Source organism: Xiphophorus couchianus, chromosome 3, assembly GCF_001444195.1.
Source record: "Xiphophorus couchianus chromosome 3, X_couchianus-1.0, whole genome shotgun sequence".
Classification (NCBI taxonomy): domain Eukaryota; kingdom Metazoa; phylum Chordata; class Actinopteri; order Cyprinodontiformes; family Poeciliidae; genus Xiphophorus; species Xiphophorus couchianus.
Window position 1 is genome coordinate 20327983 of NC_040230.1, and position 22356 is coordinate 20350338.

At 38.6% G+C, this 22356-nt stretch overlaps 2 protein-coding genes across 6 annotated transcripts; one reads left to right on the forward strand and one right to left on the reverse strand.

Moving 5' to 3' along the window:
* Positions 1-226: 226 nt before the first annotated feature.
* LOC114141274 (uncharacterized) lies at positions 227-2610 on the forward strand. The gene is made up of 3 exons (XM_028011764.1): positions 227-758; positions 1577-1724; positions 1840-2610. Exons 1-3 carry the CDS (start codon positions 318-320, stop codon positions 2004-2006), a joined length of 756 nt encoding a protein of 251 aa, XP_027867565.1. The 5' UTR covers positions 227-317; the 3' UTR covers positions 2007-2610.
* LOC114141220 (carboxypeptidase Q) lies at positions 2526-21055 on the reverse strand. 5 transcript variants are annotated; one of them, XM_028011716.1, is made up of 11 exons: positions 20904-21055; positions 19416-19557; positions 17952-18167; positions 17744-17860; positions 17453-17660; positions 17166-17373; positions 11576-11687; positions 9750-9841; positions 9055-9150; positions 8417-8522; positions 3880-4046 (listed from the first exon to the last, which is right to left on the reverse strand). In XM_028011716.1, the coding sequence occupies exons 2-11, from the start codon at positions 19555-19557 to the stop codon at positions 3880-3882; spliced, it is 1464 nt and encodes a 487-aa protein (XP_027867517.1). In that variant the 5' UTR covers positions 20904-21055. The 5 variants fall into 5 exon arrangements, with proteins under 5 accessions (XP_027867523.1, XP_027867539.1, XP_027867517.1 ...); XM_028011709.1 differs by lacking the exon at positions 20904-21055 and adding an exon at positions 19899-20041; XM_028011730.1 differs by lacking the exons at positions 3880-4046; positions 20904-21055 and adding exons at positions 6846-8208; positions 19899-20042.
* Between the last annotated feature and the right edge of the window lie 1301 nt (positions 21056-22356).

Sequence of the window (22356 nt, forward strand, 5' to 3'; positions counted from 1 at the left end):
TATTTGGCAAATATAAATCATTTTGGTAAAGACGCCGCAACTGCCTTTTGGTTCAATTTGATACTATGGTTTAGGCTACACTACTTCCCAATGATGATATTACTTTTTCTTCTGCCTGGAGGATCGCACATGCAAACTGGGTGAACGCATCATAGCGACGAGGGACAGCAGTGCTGTACTTATCCTCCAATCCAGTTGGTGGCGGTAATGAAGAGAAAGTACACAAACCTCGCATGTCTCATTGATAGTGTGTTTACTGGGATTCTTCCCCTTGTTTTTCTCTCAATTCGCGAGGTTTTAAGTGATTTCTTCCTTCAATGGTGTGTACCTGCGTCATTCAGGGCTGCGGGAAAAGACCTGAGCCGTACGTGAGAAACTTGCATGGATTCCCGAATAACTTGGAGACAACAAAAGCCTGGAATGACTTCGTGAAGAGGACCAGACCCACTTGGAATGGCAACACTCCTTCATCGAGGGTCTGTAGCGAGCATTTCCAGCCAGATTGCTATAAAAACCACTTGGTCTGGTCGATGAAATGGGTTAGGACGCTGGATCTGAAAGACGACTTTCAGGTCCCCACAATATATCCTGCAGCGGTTAAGAAAAGTCCTGTATTACTTGCCAAAGATGACCGTAAAGCAGGCAGAGACATCAGCCCGATCCCACCGGGTAGTTCCAACATGCTCGCATCAGTAGAAATAAAAAAAGAGGAGGAGGAATCACCCTGCTCAGGAGCCACAATGCCACCTCCTATTCAGGTACGCTACGAGTATTATTGTAGTAGATTGAAAATACCTGAACTTGCTCATTCTTATTCAATGATCATCAACCATTTATGTTTACTGAGATGGCTTGTTTCAGAATCACTGAATTGGCATGATCACAGGCTAAGAAATTGCTTTGATGTAAGGGTTCAAAATAAATAATAGTAAAAAAATATATATTAAAAAGAAATATACAATATGTAGCCATCTGCATGTAGCTCTTCTTTGACTGCAAATGTTTTCTCACAGCAAATTCTTCCGAATGTGAGCACCATGCCACAAATCAACTTTTTTTGATTGTTTTTTTTGTCTGTAAATATGGCATAATGAAGGAATAGCCTTTGAGTCAATTTTCCTATTATTTTTGGTCCCTTTAAAAACAAGGTGGCTCATGTTCAGGAGCTGAAACTCCTACACCCTTCTTCCATTTTTAATGTGATTTGCAGTCAAAGCTGAACGTGTGAACTTTCAGCTTATATAACTACAACTTGTCAAGTCAAGTTTTAAAGCTAGAACTTGAATATGTTTAAGTAAACAGGTACATGAAAAATAAAGTTTATATTTTTTTTCTTATTTGACTTCAACGTAGAATATTTTGTGCAAAGCAGACACATCATATGTAATTTAGACTTTGAAAATATTAAATACAGGGTGTAATGCAAGAAATCACAAAATTCTACGGGGTGAACTGTACTGATCTGCTCCAATATTAGATTTTGGCTTGTCATTTCCTGTTATAAAGCGTAGAGTAAGGTAATATTGGCAGGTTGTGATAAGGGCTGTAAAATCTCCCTGTTTGTGTGGCTGTTTAGGAATGTCATGTAAAGACCGAGTACCAGATGATGTACTTTGTAAGACATGTGGCGTCCCAGACCGACCCTCCATCCATTTCCCCAAACACACGATCAGTCGGCACACAGGTGACCAGGATACCCCGACAAATTAAAGTTCAAACTACAGGTACGCTATTTTGCACATAATGGGAGTGCTGCTACTAAAATAATAAATCTGAGGAATAAAACTCATTCAGAAAACTTTCCATTACTTCAACATTTTTATTTTTATTTTTAAACAGGCTCGCAGGTGATATTTAATAGTCAACATCGTATTATCTGCTCAGACCCCTTAAAGTCACCACTGCTGCTCCTACAACCAACTCTGGTAAAAAGACCATCCAAGAGACTTCGACTTGGACTGGAATATGAGGAGGAAGCAGTTCAGGACAAGACCAGTTCAACGTGAACCTGTGGACCGTTCTGGTGCAGCAGTCATACCTCTTGGACCAGAGAACAAAAAAGCACATGTCCATGTAGCTTTTGTCTTTGGTGCGGGGAAAATATTTATCTAACACCTTGTCAAAAATGACATACAAGTGTACGTTTTATGCCACCACTAGAAACTGCGATGCTTGCTGGGATAGAAAGCTCAGTTCTATGTCAATATCTCTTGGCAATCTGCATTGAAGAATTACCTTCACTTCTTGTTATAAATGTGCGTACACCTCAAAACAAAACCTCCCTTCTTTTAGGGTTTTTTTTCCCAACCAATTGGTTGGAAACTGACCGTAGCAACATTAATAGCCCTCTCTTTGTTGAGAGCAACGCCAAAGACACTATGTTCAAATAGAAACACTTAGATTTGAATAAAAGGATAGCTGCCCATGCTGAGGGGTCTAAATCACCCAGTTGATTGTAATGACATTCTTTCATCTTTTCTCAGTGAAATAGTCATACTTTTCCTTGTCAAACTTCAAGAAATGGCTCGTTTTCCAGTACTTTAATTTAAAAAAAAATTACATATCTAAATTTACTTTAGGTGCATACCTTTGATTTAAAATGTAATTTTTCAGCACTTTACATGTAAAGTGCATTACAGCATTACTTCATAATTATGTTAAAAAAAAAGAAAGAAATTCTAGCAGGGCTCCATAAAGCAAGCAAACATAAAAGCATTCAATAATATACACACTGTAAGGCTGTGTTATTATTGCTGCATGTTTTATAATGTTCACTGTGATAAAAACTACAAGAACTACACATATTTCTGTTCTCTTAGTGGAAACGGAGGTCATGCGTTTCCAGTGGAAATGCTGAAGGAATCGCCCAGATGAGTAAACCCAGTGTCACGATTCAGGAGTCTCAGCAAGTCCTGGAAGCTGGTGTGTGAAGATGCACTAAGATTTAGATCCCTCATTAGTTTGAACCTTTTCATAAAAGTCCCTTTCCTTTTAATTTTTATGTCATAGATTGGAGTTAGTAGAAACTTTTACATGATTGTCAAACCTGCCTAATACTACCACAAATGCATCACTATGAATTACTTGAGAAGTTGTTTTCAGTAGTTACATATATTGCCTAAATTTCTATTTAATAAATAAGCAAATGAAAACTTTTAATTTTGCTTTAATGAGAATTAAATGTTCACTAAGACCACTAAAAATGCATGTTTGATAGGTTAGGGCCTACACCAGATTTTATAATTTTGCATAATTTATTTTCCCCAAATGCTAAATAATTTATTCTTAAATTATTTTCACCTGCTGAGCAATAAATGTAACATGCAATAATTTTACACAATATTCTTAATTTTGTCGAAAATAATTTGTAGATCTCAAAAAGTGTGATAAAATGTTCACCTTAATAAAGTAGAGATTTTTGCTTGGGTTAAATGTTTTCTATTGTATTGTGGCTTGACCAGTCTGTTTCTGAATGGAAAGTTGCTAATTGTTTGTGGCCTAATTTTTCTGCAATATTACATTAGCAGGAAAAAAGCATGGCTATGCAGCCGTCCATTAATTAAACCTGCTTATCCTCATTGTCCATTAGAGACAGGCTTTCTCTAGTGGTTATTGACAGAGTCAGGCTACACCCTGGATCAGAAGATAAAAGAGAACTAGGTGTTGCACTGAACATTTTCCATTCAAGAATATTGCCAGTAAAAATCTAATTCTGAAAATCTTTTCAAGTATATTGGGCTTAATTTAACTTTACTTGCTACCCTTGTGCATCAGATTTTATGTTCTCTCATTCATCCAAACACTCGTGTTGTTTTGAGGACAAAAGTAAAACTCATTCAGTAAAAGTGCGACCTGATTCAGGTTTTGATCAATCTGACATTACGGCCTTCTGGGCAGCATGTCCTCCAGGTCAGCCACGACGTACGCAACCACGGCCCACAATGCCGAGCAGAGGTCCATGTCGTGAGGGTCCTGGACTGTCATGTTGTCTCCCTCACTGTGGTGGAACCAAAAGTAACGACTGTCTGCCACATGAAGGCTGGCCCCTGTGTGCAACATGAAGAATAATAGTCACAAATTTGATCTGATACATAAAACAGTAGTTTCAAGTGTTTCCACAAATTCCCAATTTGATTTAGGTCTTTACATTGACAAGCCAGTACTGCACATGAATATGCTTTCTTGTGAACTATTTTATTCCAGTTCTGGTTGTATGTGTACATCTTCCTGCTGGAATATAATCCTCTGCCCCTTTGTCCAGGTCTTTCACAGCGTTTAATAGACGTTCTTCCAGGATTGTCCGGTAGTTAGCTTAATTCATCTCAACTCTGACCAGCTTCCAAAAATACACATCCCCATAGCATGATGCTGCCACCACTCTGTTTCACTATGAGGACACTATGCATGTCCTGGTGATGAGCACCATTAGATTTCTACCATGGTTTGAATTTAGGAGAAACATTTCAATTTCATCCAACAATACAACACTCTTCCAGGTGTTTGCGACATGAGTTGCGGCGAACTGGAACTAGGATTTCTAATGGATTTTTCTTGCCAATCCTCCACAATGGTGTGGACTTGTGGAGTAGTACAAGCCATTAGTTATTATAAAAACAACTATTACCTCTTTTTAAATTTTATTTTTAAAATAAAATTTACATGTTCACATACTTTTAATGAGTGATTTGTATTTCGTCTTCATAGTTGTTTGAAAAATTCCTGGGAACGCTCCAAAAAGCAAGTTAAAAAATGTTATCATTTAGTTATATACATACAGTATGTATATACATACAGTATATAACTGGCTATAAAGTTTGCTGGAACAAACTACAAGAAAGAACTACACACATTTCCGTTCTTTGTGGAAGTGGAGGTCACGTGTTTCCGGCGGAGCTACTCCTCATTGTTTGCAGGCATGGCCCAGAAGGAAAGGCGCTGCATTCTGAACTGCGATGCGCAACAAATCAGGTTTGGACTCCCGGAACGCGCCGACCAGAAGGAGAAGTGGTTGCGGTTCATCTTCAACAGCATCCCCAAGCAGTACCAACCCGACCTTGTGTTATGTGCACACCATTTTACAAAAGGCTGCTTCATGAACTGGTCCAAGTGGTCGGAGAAGTTGCAGCTGAGAGATGGAGCGGTTCCGACGCTCCGGAACCCGTATCACGATCCAGCAGTGTATGTAAGTACAGGAAGCTGGTGTGTGCTGGTAAAAAGCCTGCAAAGTGTGCAGATGCACTAAGTTTCGCTGTTATTTTGACTTGTCTAATTGTGTATCGGTAGTTTCGAAGAAAGTTTTAATTCCGATCAGATCATTGGATAGGCCAAGCAGCACGAACTAGCTTCAACCAATCAGATGAGTGAATCGTATAGTGAGCTTCAGAGCAAGAGGAGGTCCACATGACGCACTTTAATGCTCTATGTTAAAGGAAGGCGCATTTAATGTGCAAAGATGTACAACCCTCGTTAGTTTGCAATTCAAAGCTATCTGAATCAGCTCCATTTGTTTTAGGCCCAAATGCATAATAATCTTAAACCAGTCTGGAAAAGCATAGTGTTTATTTTTACTACTTTCTGTCTGGATGGATAGTTGGACATGAGTTGGTTAATATGAGCTTGATAAGAAAAATATAGTTTGTCTTGCTACTGACTATTGCTTTATGCGTGTCCACAGCTTTTACCAACAGGGTCTGATATGTTATTGAAAAACATAACATAATGCTGACCAGTTTGTCATTTGTTTCAATGTTTAGGAATATCGTGTGAAAACCATATGTGAGGTGGCATCTGCTGTAAACCATGTGGCCTCCCAGACTGACCCCCTAACCACAGAAACGCGAGCAGTCGGCGCACGCCTGCCCATCGCATGTCCAAACAGCTTTAAAAGCACAGGTTTGAAAATTAACCTTTCAATAAATCGAAACGATAAAGCTTTCTGGTTTTTTAGACAATTGTCTTCAGCATTTGTTTTAAGCATCCTGTTAATTTGCATTGCAGGTACCCAGGTTAGAGTGAAGAGACGAAATTGTGGCGTTTGTACAGAAACCATCACCTTAGACAGCCCCCTGCTGCTCCTGCAGCCTGGAGAGAAACTGAAGGAGAGACCATCCAAGAGACCTCGACTCAGCCTGGGAGAGGAGGAGGAGGTGTTGGTCCCCTCAGAGAGCAGCAAATCCAACTCAACATGAACTACAACACGCTGAAGTGCAGCAGATGTCTTTTACTTCCAAGTGGAGAATCATGTACTTTAACACGCAGAGCATTTTTTCTTTGGTGCTGCAATACCTCACCTAGAAAAGCCACGTGAGGCTTAATTGCACAACCTTTCACACCAATATTTCATGCCTTGCCATCTGCCCCATGTTGTGGGAGCTCCCTGTGAGGCACAGAAGCTGTCGGGACCCGGAGCCGTCCCCGCATCTCGATTTGATTTCTGATCTCATGGATTTCCTGGATTGAAGCTACAGCGGTAACTCGGCAGCTATCTTTTTGAGGGGAACGACTCCACAGGGACTACTGAGCAAAGAAAAGAAATCGCACTATGTTGACACAAAGCTTTGAAATAGCTAAGAAATTGCAGTTTGGATTAAAGAGTGCCAAAGCTTGTTACCAACTCTGTGGCCTTAGGCCAAATTAGACTGTGTAATGTGATTTGCGAAATAAATATTTCTTGGCCGTCTTTATTCTTCAGTGCATGCCTGTATTTTCCTTTTTTGCTTGAAACAAGAGAGACGTCAAAGCAACAGCCTATAAAGCATCAGCAGTACCAAACGTCTACTGATCTTAAAAATGTTTTTAAACATTATTTTATGTTTCTGTTTGCTCTTCACACTTAACAGTTTTCTTTAAATGGACAGCATCTTTGTAATAAACGGTTAAATATGCTGCATATTTATACCAATAAGTCTGGTGTAAATAGGAGGGATTCATGCATTTGAAAAAAAGGACAATGTGTGAAAATATTGAATATATAAAATTTTGGAGTTTTGGACCAAGAAGGTCTTCCAAAAAGACAATAAATCTAAATTATTGAGATTGGTCAAAGTTTTAAAGAGGTAATCCTAAAGTCCTGATCTCAGTTCTGCAGAAAATTTGGGGGAGAATTTGTCTTGATTGGAAATGACAGGAATATTCCAGTTGCAAATTGGGCCTATGTTTGGATTACTCTGAAATGAAAACTCTTGGCTCATTGCGGGTTAATTTTTGTTTCAAAAATGATCTGATAGAACGCTGGAAAAGATTGTGTGAAATTTGTACCAAAAGGTGTTGGTTTATCAACATTGTTATTTAAGCCTGTAATACCATATCTATGTAAATAATCAGCAACAAACAAACAGCAGCAAGCCCCTAAAAGCCTGATCAGAGAATCATTGAATCTGACCAAACAAGACTGATCTGAACAGGCTGTTTTATCTGTACCTCACCCTCCTTTATGGACTTTCCAAAACGTGTTCTTCACCCAACAATAACACAGCGACTATCCAAGAGCAGACAGAAAGAGAGGGCTCTGGGTTTGCTGCTTATCTATGGCTGTACATTCAGAGCGAATTGTTCCCGTTTTGAGAAGTTTATTCCTGCTTAGAATATATTTGGGGAAAAAAAAGGTTTAAAGCTGCCAAAGATCAGAATATCTTCATTAATACTTACCCTGTGTAAATAGTCTTGCACCATCTTTTCTAAATTGTTTAATTTGAAATTTTAGTTTTGTGCCCTTTGGCTTGTATTACATGTATAATTATTGAGTAAGTGAACAGGCCGATTGCAGCAACGCTGAAGAAAGTAATGCTGAAAAATGCCTTTTGATCGAGACGCTGAACTCTCAGCTGTTTCGCTGCAGCTTTTAAAACGTTCCACAAGGAAAACTCTTGTGATGTGATTCTCTTCATTTCTTCTAAAGATCCCACACATACATCTCAACAAAATGAGAGAAACTGTTTCAACCACAGGATTAAAATTGATGCATATATATTTAAGCTCTGCAAAGCAATTCACAGAATACTTTTTGTTCCCATGCTTTAATATTAGTTTACAGAATATTTAACGTTTTTGTGTTTTCACAAAGATCACCATCTGGCATCAGTTAGAGGTCCAGTTTCAGACATCTGACTTCATAACGGGATTCTGAGTGGAAGCTTTATGTTCATACTTAGAACATCTGAAAGTTACATTTCGTGGTTCCATTGAAACAGAATTTCTATCCCCACTTCCCTATAATAAACCAAATTCTGTTTATAGTTCAGCAATCAGCAGAAAAAGGCTATGAAAAAACAGAACCACAACTAATGGGTTTTTCCTTTTTGATGCATGTTCTGAAAAATATAATTTTTCCTATACGTTTTAGCACATATAGGTCTTCAATTTTCTGCATTGTCCACCTAGCTATAGCTTATGGCACACGCATATTGATCACACTAACCTGGGATTCCTGCTTGCATCCACAGAAAGATATCTGTCCCCTCGGCATCAGTCTCCAGTTTGGTTACATTAATGGGAGCCAAAAGTTTGATAACTTCTTCCATCACCTGTAGATATGGACAGTAATTTGTTGTTATAGCTTTTTAATAACAATACAAGCGGTCCAACCTATCTATTGTTTTATATTATACAACAGATTCAAAACCATATGATAAAGTGTCACACAGGATTCCTGTACATTGTTTTTCAATGTTTTCCCAAAGCTAAATGTTCTGATTTCTCAGTCAATTGCAGTTTGATTTCAAGATTTATGGATGAATGTGTGGATAGATGAAATAGAAGATGCATAAAAAGGTAGACTGAGAGTCATATAACTGGCTCGGACTGAAGCAACTAAAAATAACTATGTTGACGAGACAGAATAAAATCTGAACATACAAACCATTTTCCACTCCACATACTTTTTAAAATGTTTCTGTATTTTCTTAACGTACAATAAACAGTAAAGTTTTAGTATTTCAACCTGTGCTGAACAAATATTTTCCATGCAACAGTTTCTCACCTCGCCCTGTACAATTGATGTCTTAAGTTTCTAAAGACAACAGCTGAGTCCTTTTGCAGTTTGACCTTTGATCTCACCTTTCGTGCCGCCTCACTGCCTAAAAACTGCAGACCCATCGGGGTGAAGGTCCCCAAGTCAGACTCCATAACAAGGTCAAAGTTGGAGATGTTCTCCTGTGTGGGGAGAGGAAGTGAAGGAGGTGGGTGAGGACAAAGCAAGTGTAGACACAATGTTGGGAAAGCATGAAAAAAACAAAAAAAACAGCACAAAATGGTTTGTAACCTCACAAAAGATTCAATCCAGTCAGTTACATTGATCTTTATGTCTGGTCGCACACACTATAAACAACCACTAGGAGTCGCTAAAGCAACTTTGTTGTTATAAAAGGGAAATAAATTTTTATTTACACATTTCAAAAAGAACATAAAAAGCCCTCATGAGAGTTATGGCATCCTTGAGAAAAATGATTACTTTGTTTTCAAAAATGCATGAACTCTTTATCTCTGGTTTTAAGTATTTAGTTTATCAGGTTTTAGAGCCTGGTGGGCAGCCAAAGCTCTAAAGAAGGAAACTGTAAGACCCAATTGCTGCAGAGAAAAATCTGGGAGCTGGCCAAGTGCTCACCAATCTGCTGGAAAGGCATTTCCACACTCGTACACGGTGCTTTTACAATGTTCTGACCCTTCCTGCTCTGTTTCAGCAGGAGAGATATTTGCTTTCAGGCTGTTATTGTGTTTTTTTCCCCCCTCTCTTAAGTGGAGAGCAGTAGTACCTTGTGTAGATTGAAGTACTGCTGTGCACCGACACCACCCTGCTCCTCACCTGTCCACAGAACCGCTCGCAAAGTTCTTCTTGGGCGCAAACCTTCGAGAAGATGAAGATACCGTTTAGTAGCCTGGAGAACATTAGTGAACAAACAGCATCATGAAGACCAGGCAATACAACGGGCAGGTCAGGGGCACATTGTGGAGGAGAAGATTAAAGCATAGGATTTTAAAGAATCCTAACCATGATTCATGGATCACCGTTTCTCGATCACTTGAAAATGGAAAGAACACACTACAACTGCAGACCTACTAAGATATGGCTATTCACCAAAACTAACAGACCAGGAAAGGACAACATTTTTCTAAAGACCCGGCAAGTGACACACAGTCAGTGGAGAGGCTGCAGAAATCTATAGCTCTATTAAATGAACTACTATTAGTTGTGTACATGAAACACAACCAAAAGAGTTTAATTTTTAGTTTGTCACTTAGGTCATTTAGGGAATAGGTCCCCAACCCTGGTCCTCAGGCCTCTCTGTCCTGCATGCTCTGCTATGTGGTTAGAGTTAACCTGCAGTGGTCATATCTAAAAGCATCAGAGGGTCCGGTTGTAGTTTAGAAAGGTAAGTGTGAGGTTAATTTGGTGAGCTAAGATGTTTTGAGGACTGATGCCAAAAAAGCAGCAGCAATAAGAGAAGAGGCCCAGAATGGCACTGTGGCAGCAAGTCCCTCCTTAACATTCCTCAAGAGGATCCAGATTCATTTTCAGATGATTTCCAAGGAGATAAATCCTTGAACTTAACTGCTGAAGGGAGGCCTCTATGATGGCTTCTATTTCCAGCTAAACGATCAAGTTAAATTAAAGTACTGGAGAAACTTTAAATCTTCACTAAAATGTAATATAATAAAAGCCGAACCTATTTTATGGAGCATCAACACCAAAATAAAAGGCAAAGAAAGCTCAGCAGAGGATTTCAACCTCCTCAGAAATCTGAATCAAGGGGAATTCCTCCCTCCATCTTCACGGAGAAACTCCTAATCACATCTTGGCACAGCAGATGCACAATAGCTGACAGGAAAGCCCTCCACAGAGTGATGAGGATGCCTGGGACACTGATTACAGTCTTACCTTCTGCGATCTGGAGGAATATCTCTCTCTGTTTTGACAAAGGGCTAACGGGAAGAGCAATAGGTTATTTCCTCCAGCTATGTTTCTGCTGTATTTCCATTCCTGCTCACCATATTTTTAATATTTAAACAAAAGAAGGAGCTGGGAATTTTTTTTGCAGCAAGCAGCCTTTCTGTCATGCTTAAAAATGAGGCCAGTCCAAGGAAAACAATGGAAATGGCAGAGGTGAAAGGAACTTCTGAAACACAATCGACTCATATTTCTCATGAGTTGAAGCAATATCAGATTTTGTAGGATGCTACTTTCCCAAAGAACATCTGCAAAATAAGGTTGAAGATATTAATGGCCACACTATAGCATCGTCCCGTTACATAGATATTACATCAGTGCATAAATCTCCCTCAAAGATTGGTTTTATAATGGATGCAAGGCATATTTCCTCCTAAAGCAACTGAAACCCTACTCCTTAGGTGAATCCCCTCTAAAGACTGCAGATAGTAAAAACTAGCCCAAACCAGCCCCAGCACTGTGTCTAAAGGTCATTCCTCTAAAACTACAAGCCTGTAAAGGCAGAAATAAAGAGTGATATCAACATGTCTGAGCAGAAACTGTCCTGGTTATGCAGGCAAAGATGCAAAATAAGAAAGAAGAGCTAAATATTGTATATGTGGAACTTTTTCTCTACATTTCCCCATGGGTTACCCAGGTCTTTGATGAGGGACAGAGCCTCCCAGGATATCATGACTCCACCTCCATCATCCATGGCGCCCTGGCCAACATCCCAGCTGTCCAGATGACCGCTCAATAGGACAACCTGTCAGAGAGTGCAGATAAACTGTGTAAACATCAACAGGAGCCACTGCAGGAGCGCAAGGCTGCAGCAGTTTCAAAATGCACATTCAGGGATATTCCACAGAATAAGATTTTGCTACTCAGCCCTTTTTACATCCATATTTCTACACAACTCTACTGAACAAACAATATACCTTACATTTAATGCACAATAAGCTGTCAAACAAAAAAAAAGCAGATTATTATTTAAATTTTTTTTTTTTTTTTTTTTACACACGAGATTCCAAAGGTAAAATAACAGAATCTTTTTATCTGGTTCAGGAATCTGAAAGCGAGACAGACATTCCTATCAGTTGGATGATCCCGACCCCCAAGTTACGAAAAGCAGATCTTGACCTGACAAACTATCTGGTCAACAACCCAGAAGTCAAAACATTCCTTGAAATGAAATGTTCTGTGTCCAACTTAAATCCTCTGTCAACGATGGATTATTCATCTGTGGAGAAGCAACTTTTACACCATTTAAACTGAGGACATTTCACATTGAGTTACACCGTCAGTTATTACAGCACCAAATAATCACTTGCTTTATCTCCCATCCACTCAAAAACAATGGAGTGAGCACTCTTAACCCACATATTCCTTCATTAATAAAAACATAGTTAGGATTCTGTATGATCGGCTCTTCTCACCCACCTGAAACAGTTTCAAAACCTAAAATAATGCTTACGTATAAGAACAGGATTCAAGGGAAGGAACAAAAGACAATGCCGAGGGAGGAAGCATTGCCTTTTCCCTCCATAATTGATGCCACATTGATGTCAAATAATTTAAGCAGAGTCAGCAGCCAGACCATCAAAGCAGCCACAGGTGTCTGTTGTGTACATGAATTTTCCCAGGTATGAAAATATATAGCTTTACTATGATTTCTAAGCAGCTCTGTGGCAGTACAAAATGTCTGCCGACCTCTGTGGGTTGTGGTGTTAAATTAAATAAATGATAACTCCAAATATCCCTACTTAATTTTTAACCAAATACGCTGCAGCTCTGGAACTTGAAGCAGGAAAAGTGTTTCTCTGCAGCTGCCATCTGATCTCACTGTCGGTGAGATGTATAACTTCACTTCTGTATGCCATGCATGTATGCCATTGGCTTTTTTAGGGAAAAATGATTTGTGTTAAAACAGGGCTACATGGTAAGAACAATGTGTTGACAGGTACAGAAACTCAAAGTGCTTTACAGATTAAAAACAAAAAAAAAGAAAAAAATATGCAGTTTATTTGAACGCTTATGAATAAGGTTGATTATGTAGAAAAAGACTGATAAGACTTTCAGCTGCTTCCATTCACTAAAACTATGTTTTAGACAACCACTGCAATACAAAGTATTCTGCTGACATGGCTGCTGGGAAAAATGGTCATAACATTAACAGAAATGACTAAATCTATCTAAATTCAATCAGAATTTTAGTTCTATTTTGTCATATCATTTAACACTGATGTGATTTACTGGCAGATCAGATTCAGCTCAGAGCATTTTTAATTTCCTTGAATAAGTTGCCAATTTAAGCCACCAAGCTGCTGCTTCTCAGACAACAGTTCGTCTTACTTCATTCTTTTCACTGGACAAGTTGCAACATAAATCTTCTTCGTGGAAGTTTTATGCATTGATGCCTGAATTAACATGATGTCAAAATGTCACCCTTCAGCAACTTTCAGCTGTATACTTGCTTAGTTTCTCATGTGCATTTTTTTTTTTTTTTTTTTTTTTTTACATATTCCAGAAACACTGGCATGGTAATGCCATGGTGTTTAAAACACCACACTTCCACCATTTTACAGATTTAGAAAAGACTGGAAGTACTCACAAACATTCCCTAAAAATACAATTATATATTCCATTTTGAACATCTATTTGCTGCATTCATTTCAAACTAAATTAAAACAAATTTAAAACAGCCTCTAGTGTCTTGGTTCTCATTTGCTGTGTACATTTGATATGATAAGTTTTTGTACTGTAACTAAGCTGCTATAGAAAAGACAAGATGCTGTTAACACACGTTCATAGTTAGGTAGGTAATGATCAGTTCACACTACATTTGCCTGAAATATTTTAACATTTCACTGACTGCATCTAAGGTTGGGTCTGTTTCCCTCAAAGACCTTCAAATTCGCATCCATAGCCTTCACACACCCAAATATTTTGTCTCAAGTAGCCATGCCGACTGTCCCCAACTAGCCGAGACGGGTACAAGCAGGACTACAGTGCATCGTAGGTAAAATCAGGAAAAAGATTGTACAGCTTGTTCCCAGCCTAACAACTTACAAGTGGAAAAGCTTTAGAAATGATTACTATACAGTTTAAAATATTTATTAGACGGCACAAAGAAAACAAGTGAAGCAGAAATCCTACACAGTGATTCAGAGAACCACAGCAGAGCCGTTCTGAAGGAAAAACAGCAAAGCCTCCAATCTTCAGTGTAAACTTTGCAGACAGTTTACATGTTCAATAAGCTGCACAACCTACTACCGGGGAATAAACTAGTACATATCATGTTTCAGCATTTTATTTCAAAGAAAGATTGAAAGCAAAGTCCGAGTGGGAGGAAAAAATCCAAGCACCTCAGCAGTCTTGGATGACTTAAAAGGGCAAACTAACTCTGGAAATGACTCACAAAACCTCAAATGTACATTTTTCTTTATGCAAGCGTGCATCCCCTCTCCCTCGCGCTCTCTCTCTCTCATACACACACACACAGGCGCGCCCACGCCCACACACATACTCACAGCCAGCCACAACTGCTGCTAACAGTGAGCTGGAACACAAAGTTTCAGGGCCAGACATGATGTCAGCCCAACCATGTGTTTCAGTTCCCTTTTCCACACAGATGGACTGAATGTTAGCTCTGGACTGCGGCTAGCAGCTCAAAAAGCAAAAAATATTATAAACTTATTAGGGACTTTCTAATGTAGCCAACTTAAATCGGATTGAGAAAGAGGAAATTAAAGTGCATACATTTCAAATATTATTAAAAAAAATGTATGAACATGTCTCATGCAAACTGAGGCCCAGGGAGTACGAGGTGTAGCTTTAGAGATTCATCTCAGTCTGACCATCAGGGCAACTTGCTGGAACTTTCCCTGCAGGAATAATTATCAGCTGTCCTAAATTTCCATTTGCTGATGATTGTAATGGTTTAGGGGGAAATCCTTTATTTTTAATAGAGTTTTTCAGATTGATGAACATCAGGAGTTGATTCTCAAATAAGTCTTTCCTCCTCGGCAATCTGTTTTACAAAATCTCTTGAAGGTATCAGACCAGAAAACTGTCACAGCTTCTGTCTTTAAAGAGAAGCTCACACCTGTTGGACAAGCTCATCAGGTTGGATAACTGCTAATTACTCTATCAGCTCATACTGAAGTAGAAAGGGTGTACTGAGTTAATCACACATAGCTTTTGAATTTTGGCTTCGGTTTTATTAAAATTAGCAACGAGAACAGTGTTCGGCAGTCCTGAAGAACATGTATATTTGTTTTGTATATTGACTGAATTAAACAAACAAAAACTGTATGTAATTATTGAAAAAGATTTTAAAAAAACGTGATTTTGTGTCGGCAGATAATTACATACCATAACTTATTCTTTGTTTTTATGAAGTTGTAGTTGAATGACTTAAAGGTGGTTTGAACTAAAGTAATACAATAATATTGAATATGTATGCAACATAAAATATTTAGAGACTTGGTACTCTTCAGACCATTTATCATTTTGTTTTTTTACCTGGCGATATCTGAGAGAATATATCATTCCACTGAATCTGCTAAAATCTAGGTAACATGTACAGTATTGAGAAACCTTTCAATCCCATTGTGAAATTTTTATGTTTTGAGTTTTTTGTTGTTAAATAGTAAAAAAAAAAAAAAATGCAGTTATTTCCCTCACAATTGTATTCTGTGACAGATTTTATGCACCTCTAATATTTTTTGGATGTTTTCTCTAAATTATTAATCTTTTTTGTGACATTGAAGAGCAGAAACATCCCTCTGTTTCCATTTTATGACAAAAATAACTTCTGTTTTTACCAATAACGTTCAGTGGTAAGCAGGAAGTTCTTAAGTTCTTCAAAATGCGTAGCAATAAAACGGCTCCCTAAAAACAAGGCAACATCTCAAAAACGTTCTTGTGTGTTCTTCTGTTTTGCTGCAAGATTTTTTAACAGATTTTGTCATTTGTTTATGGTACAATCTACACTCCAAACGTTATATTTTAAGACATGTTTAATGACTGTTCTTGTGATACATTTGGGAATGAGAAACCCTGACTACACAGAAGGAACCCAAATGAATAATTGTAGTGATATGAAAGAACCTAATTTATCTACTGTTAACTTTGGCTGGGCCACTCTAAAGCACTATTACTTCCAGCTAGAAGACTCATTTTGGTCAAATCAAAACATTGCTTCTCAATTCCTGTCCTCACGCCCCCCTGCCTTGCATGTTTTAGGTGTTTCCCTTCTGCCACACACCTGGATTTAATCTGTGGGTGATTAACAGCCTTCTGCAGTTCTTGATGGCTGCAGAAGAGGTCATGCAATCATTTGAATCAGCTGTTCTGGAATAGAGCATGCAGAGCAGGGAGGCCCGAGGACTGGAATTGAGAAGCACTGCCTTAAGCTGTGTAAATAATTTGGGCAGAACTATATTTGTAGCACTTCCTCTCTTCTGTCAGGCTAAGGTATAAATGATTTTTCAGACGGTACATTTATAGACCAATTACTTTGTCATTTTCCCATAGAGGACTCATGACATAATCATTGGCATAACTGAAAAGTTGAGGACCAGTTTGGCCTTGGGGGCACGGAGAATCACATCTCTTTACAACTATTATGGCCAGTTCTCCTTGTTGTCATAACAATATACAATCTATTCTGTTTTAATGAAACAAAGTCATTTATGCAACAGGAGGAATATCTTCTTCTCCTTTGACAGAAAAAAAATTACTACTCTAAAAAGCAACCAGACCCACCAAGAGTCCAGCCCAGATGCTCTAGGCAAAAAAAGTGCCAGGCCAACTTTATACTACTTATAACTAAATCACAGTTCAAATAATTATATTTTGGAAGTTTATGAACATAGAAATAAATTTGTTTAGATAACAGAAATCTGCTCTATGGGATAGAGGTTCCCGGAAAGACCATGTGCCTCTACAGCAAAATAAATGTTGACCAAACAGTTTGGGAAATCTTTGTTTAGGAAAGCCAGGGGTTGCCTTGCAATCCTTGGCCAACATGATAAAGTAGGGACACAGAACATTTTTTTTTTAGATTTAGTATTGTATAAACCTTAAACAATATTTTAATTTTTCCATGCACATCATTCAGATTATCCACCCAACATGCTTACCCAGGTACTAAAACTTCTTGTGTCAAGTAAAAGAAGTGGTCTGATGGTTTACAGAGATAAATAAGTCATGCAGGTAGACATGAGTGAGTGAATGCTACCTGCTCCGGGTGCTGCCAGCCTCTTATCTCAGCCACTGTGTTAAAAGAGTCAGCATCTGGCAGAGTCTGGGCTCCCATTATGAGTCTGACCACAATCTTCTGTTTGTTTTGAGCCAAACGCCACATTAGCTCAGCGTCCTCCACTGTGATGCAGGCTGTGGGGATTCGCTTCACTCCGTCTTGGTAGATCTGCAAACCTGTGTGAGGACTAGAAGGAAAAAGCACAATGATGGGAAACTATCTGCGTTAACTTGTAGGAGCAGTAGATAGCAAAAGGGGACAAATACCTGTTAATAGAGAAAGGGGTGACAGATCGAATAAGTGTGGCCACAGCTCCCACTTTAGCTGCCTCTGAAGCACCGAAAGCACGATAAGCAACCGTCTCCGAGTAGCTGATAAAAGGCTGGTTAAAAACCACAATCCTCCCTGTGGCCTCGCTGGCTCTACGCTTCAGTTCCTCAAAAGACTGAACCACCAACACCTCAGCCTCAACACCTGAACAGATACAAACGAGTCAGTGAATACTAATGGAGTGCTGGTGCACAAATTAACACAGCTTTATAAAGTCTGATTGTCACCTTCTGGAGGCGTTCCTACACTGCTGCCCAGGCCCAGTATAGCCAGGCTCTTGGTCCTGGGCATAATCATCTCTGCACTCTCCTTCCCTCTAACCCAGTGAGGGATTTTTACTGGTTCTTTAGAAGAAACAAGACAAGTGAACACAAATGCAAAAAACAAAATGTGAGGTTTTCAGGAAAGACTTTGTAACATATCTTTAAAACTCACCTAGATGAACATCCAGTCCATCCTGTTTCATGGCAGTGTACATGTATTTAATAGCCATTTCCAGGTTCCGTGACCCACTGACCCGGTTCCCGATTGTGTCAGTAAAGTCAGCCAGCCGTCTGTAAGAGCGGTTCTGGGCCGCACCAAATACAGCTAGCTCAATGATGCGCTTGGCCACATCTTCATATCTTCCCATCTCTGCTGCTACATCTGGAGCTGGGTTCCAAAAGAACATAAACTGTATTTTCTTTTTATAAAAGTCTGACTAAATTTACAGCAGAACAATTAGGATTTATTTTATTGGATTATATCAACAATAACCTGGTTACATTCCTGAATAGATAGAAATAGTTTGGTGAAGGTAATACAATACAACTTATGAATTATCACTGTGAAGTTTCTTTTACCCTCTGTAAAAGAAACTTTGGCTGTTTGCTGGTCTGGAGTTAAGTGTTAACACAAAGCCAAGAAGTAAAAACATCAGCAATCACCTCAGAGAAGCAAATGCTGCAGCTTGTCAATTGGTATTAGGCTATAAGGCCATGCACAATCAAATTTTAGTCCAATAAATAAAAAGATTAACAAGGAGAAAGAATGTAAACCAGCTAAAGATCTCCCAACTGGGTTCATCTCTGCTCCAATACACCCGACTCAAAATGCTGAATTACCTCCTGGGTGTGTCAGCAAATTTTGCAAAAGCCTGGTCATTAACTATTTATTTAGATCAGGTGTGTTGGAGCAGAAAGGTATCCAGAAGTTGAAGGACAGAAGCACTCGAGGACTGGAGCTGTAGATCTCCCAACTTTGAAGTTAGAGTAAACATATCAACAACAAAGTTCGATCAATTAAACTATATTTGTAGAGCTCTTTTTATACAGAGAAGTTACAGCATTCAAAACACACTGGAATCAAACGAGGAATAAATAAATAGAACAAGAGGCAATTGTGTAGTTTGAGGGAAGGAAGGTAAAAAGACAAATATAGAAGTTCTGAAAACCTAGACATAAATAGTAAAAATAAAAAAATACTAATAGAAAATTGAACAAAATAAACATACTAATTTCAGTACCTTTACCAAAATGTACAGTGCTTACACTAAAACAACACTGTGGGGGTGCCCACTCTCTACTGCCTAGACATGCAAGGTATCATTTTTAAAAAATTAATATGAGTGCAGCTAACCTAATGTTTTCCAAGTATTTGTGTTGCCCTCTGATGTAATGGTGCCCTGAGCAGTGAGCCATTATGTCCAATACTAAAAAACCTTTACTGCACAGAACTGTTTGCAAAGAACAGTGGTTTTTATTTACTGGATTGTTTCAAATCGGGAGTAAAGGAGACTACTACGTTTGGAAAAAAAAAAGGCTAAGTGGCTAGAGTAGTTCAATATGAAGGCTATGATTTGTTTTTTTGTTTTTTCTTTTTGCAAAAACAACTGGTTGCTAAGGAGTATGAATTATTTACCTTTCTTTGTGGTTTCATTAGATACAACCCTGATAGCAGGGCTCCTGAAGCGCTCAGAGAGAGTATGACTGTCAGAACCAAGTGACAACATGACAATCATAAAGAGAGGAAGGAGAAAGGCCACTTTCACCTCCAATGCCATCTGTGGAAAGAAAGGTCAAAGTGACCACAAATATTTATTAGACACAGAGCCAATAAAATCTACGAGTTACATTTGGTGTACATATGATTTCTAGCAGTACAACTAGGTAGCTATAGCAAATAAATGTGAGCTCGGTATAAATTAAAACTCTGACCTGAGCAAAACACACACACACACACACACACAAAATGTCGAGCAGGAAGTCAATTTTGATACAACAGATAGCAGGATACTGTATACAAAAAAAATACTGACAATCCTTTTCAACAGCTGATAAGTCAATGAAACGATTACTGTAATTAAAAAAAATAAAATCACGTTAAAAATCAACAAACACAAACCCTTGAGGTTGTTATCTTTGACGCTTCAAGATCTTATAAGGAGTTAACACCACAAACAATGTAGAGATGCAGAAGTTTAATCTCTATTTCCGTATTATTTTGTGGTGCATGCAAACTTCCGGCTGGAGTCAATGTTTTCAAAATAAAAGTATTCCCTATGTTTTTAATTTTGCGTAAAATTATTATTTTTTGCTTATACTACACATCTATTTAAAACATGAAGTATCTGTAAATTAATTTTTTTAAATGAACTTTAAAGTATTCAAAGACGCACAATAGGAATAATTATGTATTTTACTGTGTCATTTACTTTGAAAGAAAATCTGTTCTACAAAAGCATAAAATTTGAGAAATCAAAGTTGAACATAGGTTATATTGAAAAGAGAAACGAAAAGAGAAAAAAGTTTTCTCTTTTTTCTTCGTGTGGTTTTGTATTTTATCTCTCAGTTGTGCAACACAGTATCCTGTTAATTACAGATTTAAAAACAAAATTATATGTACTTTTCTCATTCTGCTAAACCACTAAGTCTTTTTTTTCTTTGACTCCTACACATTTAAATTTTAAACATTTAACCAGCTGTGTATTTTTGGACAAAAAAAAAACATCCCTGCCTAGAAAATGTTTGGGATCATAACACCCAAAGGTTTGTAAAAGAACAGACAGAACAGTTTGATTATGATTGAATTGAATGTTTGACAGAAATTACTGAACCTCACAAAGAGAAGTTGTTAAAACTCTTTAAAGGGAAAAAACAAACAAAAAAAAAAAAAACACCTGACTTAGTGCTTATTGGGATTCCTAGATTCATCTTTGGACCCAATGGTACCATTACTTTGTAAACTCTGTTTTTGTTTTCATAGAAAATAAGCTTGACTTATTTATTTTACTGCCTATCCTTACTAAAGCCAGATGATGATGTCGTTTCTTTCAAAACTTCTGAAAGGTTAATTGACACATTTGAGTTAATTGGAGACTCATGTAACCCTGTCCGTGTGAGCTGACACCTCGCTGCTCCTTGAGACTCTGCGTTGTGTTTTCTTTACTGGTGGTTGTCGGAAGGCAGGACTCGGACCCACTCGGGGGTTGAGATTGTGGTTCAGACCGTTTATTCGGACCAACCGACCGCGCAGCCGCTTCGCCTTCAGAAATCACAGCAAATACTTCGTGTCAACGTAAATCTCATTAACGCCGTTATTTTTGTTGTGTTTTTTAATTTTGTTTACAGATACAGCATATATTTAAAAAAAAGAAGAAAAAGACAAAACTAACTAGTTGGACATTAAGAGTAACATGTGGCTACAGTGAGGAGCTGGCGGTCCGCGTTGCTTACCTTCGGAATCGACAGCAAATACTGACCGTTGTACTGCCAGCGCATACTGTAGTAACTGGCGATAAGTACGGCGTTCTTCAGCGGACACACTTTACCAACTTCCACAACCCAAAGAGCAAATCTGACATTTCGGTGGCATCCGCTGGCATATTTAAACCACTTCCCTGCATATGTTAAGGCCACATCTTGAACACACTGCTGTCTTATTTGACACAATGGCACAGTCAAACGAAATCAACCAAGATGTGAGAAAGAGAACCGTGAAGCTGCACAGGTCTGGTTCTTCATTGGGAACAATTTTCAGATGCTTGAAGCTGCAGCATTCATCTGTTTATGCAGTTATATGCAAGTATAGACACGATGGGAATGTCCACCATTAGACCAGTTGGGAAGGAGACGAGTTCTGTATCCCTGAGGTGAGTGTATGTTGGTCTCAGATGTGAAAATTGGCCCCAGAATAAAAGCCGAAGACCTTTTGAAGATCCTGCCTGAAGCTGGTAGTACAATCTGATTATCCACAGTGACCTGTGTCCTGTTTTGGACACGGCTTGAAAGACCACTCAGCAAGAAGAAAGCCTTTACTCCAAATGAAACATATAACAGGCAGACTGCAATTTGCAAATGCACACAGGGACAAACTTCTTCATTTTTTGAGTCATATCCTGTGGTCTGATGAAACTAAAGTGGCTTGTCCATAATGACTATTATTACTTTGGATATAAAAGGGGGCGGCTTGTAAGCCTGGGAACACCATCCCTATTGTGTAGGGGGGTTTGTAGCATCATGCTGTGGGGCTGCTGCAGGAGGAGGTGGTGTACTTATAAAATAGATGGCAATCATGAAAAAAGAACATTATGTAGAAATATTGAAGCAACATCTTAAGACATCAGTCAGGAAGTTAAAGCTCAGGTGTAAATTGGTCTTACAAATGGACAATGAGCAAACAGCCAAAGTGGTTATAAAGTGGCTTATGGAAAACAGTCAATGTTTTGGCGTTGTCATCACAAAGCTCTGATCTCAATGGGCAGATGTGAAAAATGTGTGCAAATCATGCATGAATGGCATGTAACTCCATGCACCGTCTGCACTGTGCATAACCTGAGGTCTAATATGGTGTTGGTACATCT